Below are 6,643 nucleotides of genomic sequence, written 5' to 3' on the forward strand. Positions count from 1 at the left end.
ACGTAAGCCTAGAATCGACACATATTTATTACTTTATCGACATCCTCACTACGTCACATTGCCACGTGATGTGAACACGTGCTCCTGTCACTCGCAACTTAAGTTTTGCACTCAGTCGCGCTTCACACCCAATTCTCTCTCGATTGCGGGATAGAATAGGGCGACGTCAATTTTGAGGGTAGCCTAAGCTGATTTCGGGAGTTTCTTAGGCCTGTTCTGAACATAACTGAGTCAGCACAGCTTTCGAATTGAGCAATGTGAATTTTAGGGTGGGCCAAATCAGGGGACTCTTTCAGGTTGTTAGTAAACTTGAATCAACTGAATTTTCGAAATGCGCAAGTTCAATTTTCTAAGTGTACACCAAGTCAGCTTTGAATGTGAGCAAACTAAATTTTTAATTAGGCGAGGTCAATTTTAAAGGTAGGCCAAGACTATGCATTGAGGGTGTGCCTGGTCTTATATAACTGGAGTCACCTAAAAGTCACGCAGCGTCATCATTTCGTCTGGTGAGTTTTCTTGCCATGGCATCGAATGTTGACGCCGAACGCTGGCTGGATTTCCCGCTTCATGGCGCGTTCTTATCAAAACGAATGAATACTAAGTTCGAGGTTATGCATGCAGCTGCACAGCGACATCGAGCAAGTTTAAGTGACCACAACAGGAGAGGTAGTCGACTGGGACGCATCGGTGGCATTAGACAACTGTCCCGGCATATGTATACATTAGATTTGACTGCAAAATACTTGAGTTTTCGGAATTTTTTTCTTATGACTTGGAAGGCATGTATCTGCGTTTACAAGAACTCGATAATTTCGACCCAAATGTCTCGCTGCGATAGCATTGGATTGTCGGACAATACACGAGAGGAATGGGCCAGTAGCATAGCTAAGGGCACATGGAGCCCGTATATATACCCTTCCCCCTCCCCAATTTTTTTCGTCGTATAAAGAACAAAATGGCAATCGTCCACATTTGCCTACCCGGCTACCACTTCACATCAAGGTGGTGCCCCCCACCCCTCCCTGAAAAAAAAAAAAATGTCTGTCAACGCCATTAGACGTGGCTGAAAACAAATGAGTACTAGAAAACTCTGGATGTGTTTTCCTACAGTAAAACACCGACATAAAAAAATTTCAAAAACACACAGAAGTTTCATTTTAATTTCCTTGTTATCATTACATATAAAAAAGTTTCAAAAAAAGTAACGAGTTTTCACTTTTAAATGACCTGGTGCCACAATGCCACCGTTCATTTGGCTGCAAATACTCGCAGCACTGCCCAGCACATAGAACCTGAAGCCCCAAATTGTCAACTCCATGGAGCCATAATGCACTAAAAAGCTTCATAAATGCTCACAACACGCTTCTTTACGCTCTTTATTTTTCATCCAAGCGTGATTTATGGTGATTACGCGACACGCATGTTCTAGCCGCGACCTGGAATATACGGTTGTTTGGGGCGGGGGGGGGGGGGGTGGTCAAATATGTGAATCGCATTTAGCGCAGCCACTTCAAATATTAGTGTAATGACCAAACCTTTCTTCCGGCCATACTGTTAAACGAAAAAAATAAAACTTTCGGCATGACCCACATATGTCTGCATACACATAGCTGAACCTTACCACTGCTTGAGCAGAGCGCGAAAATGCAACCGTTTGGCTTCGTTGCTTTTGCAGCCAAATGCATGACGAGTCTCTACGGTTATCTTAACCATGACTCGGGGAAGGCGTGGATGCATTAGGAGGCACTATTTAACCTTCACGCGCGAACCGCACTTGCGCGCCGATCACGATGGCGATGATGATCTGGCCTGACGATCGAGGATGCTGCTGCGTCTGGTTAGCTTCTCCATAGAGTCTATATTTTTTTATTCATACTATGTGGTTATTTCACAGAGGACAGACACGAAGGCATTTGTGTATATAGTATATTCAAAGAAATACTCTCGCTGTTTAAGTGAAGGCTCATTACTTCCTTGTCAGGAATGTGTGCCATGCATGCATGAAGGGTGTTTCAACTAAAAAGCATCAAGCAATAAAAAAATAAAAAAGAGCGCTACGCGTCTCGAACTAGCGCAGTATTATTCTTAGCTGTATGTAGCGCATCAGCATATATTTAATCCACCAAGCACGGTAATTACCAAATATTTTATAGACTTTTTAAAATATTGACTCTAGAGGGACAATTTCCATACAAAACCTTTAGCCCTTATCCTAAAATGACAAAATTTTCAATTAACGGTAACATAAAGACGCTGGTTAATTTTTTACAGCGTTTGTTTAAAGTGTTAGAAATTCAAAAAAATACCACGTGAATGCCGCTTACAACGCGTGGCGCTTTTGGTGTCCTCGAATGTAAGTTGAATAAATTAGCAAAAAAGTCTCACGCACGAATGTCGCTTGAGCAGGCTATCGGTGACTACGATGGATGTTAAGTAATAGTTAGATGGTACCATTAGAGAAAAGAAAGAAAGAAAAAATGATGAAAGAAATGAAGGCAATAAACTTCGACGAAAAAGCGGCCGCCACGTACAATGCGATACAAGACCGGAGGCAGCGCATTTGGCGCAGCGCAGGCTTTCTTTTTCTTTTCTTTTCAGGCCGACGATAAACATGATGGTGTGGGTGAGGGTGACATTGTGATAAAGGAAGAAGATAAAAACGTATGCAGGAATCATTACAGAAGTTTTTAAAGCAATATTTGCATTTATTACGTGCGATTGCTATACAGGATACTTGCTAGCGATACGGCACTATTGGTTGTGGGTTCAAAAGTTTATTGCTCGTACTTCGTCTCCGTTTAGAAATTCATGTTTAGTACCCGTCTGTTAGAGCGCAGTGCGCATAAATAAACAGAACGAATGAAAAAACATTCTTTTCTCTTACAGCTAGCTATTGAATAATAGGAAAGCTGGGTACTGCAAAGAGATCAGCGTAATTGCCGAGTCCAAAGTACTTTTATTGAGACATTTTCTATGAAAACACTCAATCATCCCCTGTGCTCAGCCTACATCGAGTCAGCACACTTTCTGTCGTGCTTTTCAGCATTTCTAGAGTATAGAATGGCACACGTCTGCTATTTTAGAATTTAGTATTGCGGGCGTTGTCGTCGTTTCGGTGTAGACTTGGTCTTCAATGTATCCCTATAGAAAGAAATCTATCCAAATGTGGGGATCTTGTGGGCAACTCTACAATTCCAAGACGACTGATCCACCTTCAGGAAATTCTCAATCAAGCCACGTTCGAGTCCGCGCGCAGCGGTGCGGAGGAGCTCCGTCTTCGAAGATATGGGAGGTTGCACGTGAAGTCACTTAGTGGGCCATTTAGTATTTCGCTGATGTAGCGTTCTGCTGCGAGTGTTCCATCAAAAAAGACCTGGCCAATAGTTTTGCCGTCGTAAATGCCGCACCACATCCTGAAAGACTACTGCACCTGGTGTTGTGACTGCAACAGCCAGTGAAAATTTGCAGCGCTCCAGTAATGACTTTGTGAACATTGACTTGGGCATTGTGCGGGAACCGAGCTTCATCGCACCAGATTATGTTCTTCGGGAAGCCGGGATTACCTTCTTCCTGTGTGAGTAGGCAGTTGCAGAAGTCAAGATGACATTGAAAATCTCTGTCTTCCAGCTCTTAAGGCAGGTGAACATGGTATGGGTGAAGTCCTCCGCTCTTGACTACTCGCCAAACACTATTGCTGGAAACGCTGGTCTCATCACTCCGGTCCATCACGCTTGCGTGTGGATGGGCTGCCATGTAGGCAAGAATATATGTTTTAGGAGACTCGTTTACGCCTTTTGTGCGCTGACGCCACTTTTTGAACGTGCCTGTCTCCATGATCATTTCGTAATTTCGCACCAATCTCGAATTATTTACCCGATTTTCTGGGTGCCAGCAGTGAAATAATCTTGCCACTTCTGTTTTTTTTCACTCCACCCAGAACCATCATCGCACGTTCTTCATTATAGTGAAACGCATGCATCGTTCAAGACTCAGACTTTCCCTTGTCGAAGCACGTCAAAAAAAAAAAACTGTGCACCACATATTCCCATCATGCTTTTTTATATCCTACCTTTATCAAAATTACGTTTTATGTTTAAAATAGTTAAAGCTCACCTCAATGGCAGTATATCCAGTTATGTACATTTTCCAACAGGTTACGATGCTATAATTCAACATTGTGTTTCATCATTCCATATCAAACGGCTTTTTAAGTATTATTTTTTTTTCACAAACAATCATTGAGTGGAATGCCCTATACACCCACCGTTGAAACCAAGTGCATAGAATCGTTTGGCTCATTCTTTGGCAGCTAGTTGATTATGCAAAGTTTCTTTCTTTGCGTTACATGTAGTTAGGATTTAGTGGATTGTCTGTTTTCTGCCTCAATTCGTCATTATATTGTGTGCTTTTTTTTGCTTACCAAGTTGTGTTAGTTCTTTGCTTTAAATTGTCTTCATTTTACATTACTGCTTCCCCTAAAACCTTCTACGCATCATTATTGATTGTAACCTCACTCTGCAACGACTCCACCAAGAGCAAGCAGTATTGTCAAATAAATGAATTAAATAAAACATGCCACCCTCTCACCGATCATCAGGTTTATTATTGTCTTGAAAAGAAAAGAAAAAAAACCAACGCTTCGCCGATCGAATGCCGCCTCCGGTCTCGTATCGTATTGCACGTGGCGGCCGCTTTTTCGTCGAAGTTTATTGTCTTTCTTTCTTTCTTCCTTTTTGGCTTTCTCTCTTTCTTTCTTTCTTTCTTTCCTCATACGGTACCGTCCAATCATCGCTTAACATCTATCGTAGTCACCGATAGCCTGTTTAAGCGACCTTCGTGCGTGATACTTTATTTGCTAATTCATTCAACTTACATTTGAGGACACCAAAGCGCCGCGCGTTAGGTGACAACCACGTGGTATTTTCTGAATTGCGCACACTTTAACCAAAGCTCTGTAAAAAAAAATTAACCAGCGTCGTTGCTTTACAGCAAATTGAAAATTTTGGTCATTTCTGGCTAAGGGTAGTACAAGTTTTGTATAGAAATTTTCTTTCTAGAGTCAATATTTAAAAAGTTTATTAACCAATTTTTGTTAATTACTATGCTTGTCGGATCAAAAAAATATTGTGATGCGCTACATACAGTTAAGAACAATAGCGCTCTAGTTGGAGACGCGTAGCGCTCATTCTTAATTTCTTTTTAGCTGAGACACCCTGTATATGGGCTGTGGAAATTTCTGCGTGTGTAGATGTACAGACCTCTAGGTTCACGCGATCACGCTCCACAGAAAGAGCAAATGGCGAGTATCAACCTGAGACAGCAGCGAACATTGTTTCATTGTGCGCACGCGGTACCCACCCACCTTTGAGGCGTTGGTGCGGAGCTCCTCGAACGATCTGACCACCAGGATGGGCGCCGTGATTCCGCTGGGCGACGTACCCACGCTTCCACCCAGGCCCAGCATGTTGAGCTTCTGCATGCGCGGCCGCACTATCCAGGCCGACTCGTTTCCACGAACCCAGTGCGGCACGGCCACGCGCTCCGTGTACACGCGGTCCAGTTCCTGGCGGCCCAAAAGCTCCACCATGTAGTCGATGGCGTTCTCCAGGTTGCGCGATCCCGATATGCGGGCGCCGAATCGGTCCACGAATTTGGCCAGCTCCTCGTAGGTGCGGTTGCGCTCGGGACCTTGGAGGACGTAGTCGATGATGCTCTGCACCACCGGCGCGTAGCTGCGTATCTCTGCGATCAGTTCGGGAGACAGCAGCTGCGTGGCGTTGCAGGTGTACACCTGCCGGTCGTCGGCTGCCGCACCGGCGGCCAGCAGAAGTAGCAGTCGCAGCACGGCAGACCCCATCGCGACCACGCACCCTGTCTGAGCCTCGCGGCGAGCTAGGGCCCGTTTTCATGAGGTGCAACACGGTGCAAGTTGCCGCACCGATAGCACGGCCGCTAACCTGCCGGATCGCATTGCGAGCGCTGAAGAAACAAATTTGTTATCTTCTTAGGAATCAGGGCTGACATCGGCAGCTGCAACTCATGTTACAGGAGATTAGTGATTCGCACCGGTGCTGAGCACAGGCGGCGTCCTCGCCAAGTCTATGAAGATAACATGGCACTGGAAAGTGTGAGAGGAGGACACACTCACACATAGACGCAACCAAGTTATATGGTGCCGTGCGCCGATTTTAATGCGCTTTCCTTGCCAAAGAAAGTAATATTACTGCAATAATGTTTTCCTTGCTTTTTTTTGCTTCTTTATGCCCTTTAACGTCCACATAGCATCATGGGCGTTTCCATTTCATTTCAAGCATTCTTTAATGCGCTGTGTTCACTGAAGCATTGCATTGTGACTTCGAACTATTTTGTTTTTCACTCACTTTTAAGAGACAGCCTTACGCGAGTCTTTCCTCAAGGGCAGCGTTGCAAGCATACACATTTGTAAAGTCACTTGCATGGTCGAGCCAACGCACCTTTAAATGTTTGGTAAACGTTTGCGACCTTTGTCCTCGCTTCGGGCACTCACTCGAGACTTCTATACATGGCATCTGGTGAATCTATTTGGCCTGTAAAAATTAACTGAATAACGCGATCACTGAATTTAACGGTCAACTTACATACAAGTACGAAGCACGTAAATTAG

General features: G+C 44.2%; 1 protein-coding gene across 1 annotated transcript in view; it reads right to left on the reverse strand.

Moving 5' to 3' along the window:
* The window catches only part of LOC119176130 (carboxypeptidase Q), a 31,458-nt gene extending 25,511 nt beyond the window's left edge, over positions 1-5,947 (reverse strand). Inside the window, exon 1 of the mRNA XM_037427271.2 lies at positions 5,363-5,947. Coding sequence (XP_037283168.1) covers positions 5,363-5,857 — 495 coding nt within the window. The 5' untranslated portion in view covers positions 5,858-5,947. The remainder of the gene's footprint in view (positions 1-5,362) is intronic.
* Positions 5,948-6,643: the final 696 nt, after the last annotated feature.

This window comes from Rhipicephalus microplus, chromosome X, assembly GCF_043290135.1.
Source record: "Rhipicephalus microplus isolate Deutch F79 chromosome X, USDA_Rmic, whole genome shotgun sequence".
Classification (NCBI taxonomy): Eukaryota; Metazoa; Arthropoda; class Arachnida; order Ixodida; family Ixodidae; genus Rhipicephalus; species Rhipicephalus microplus.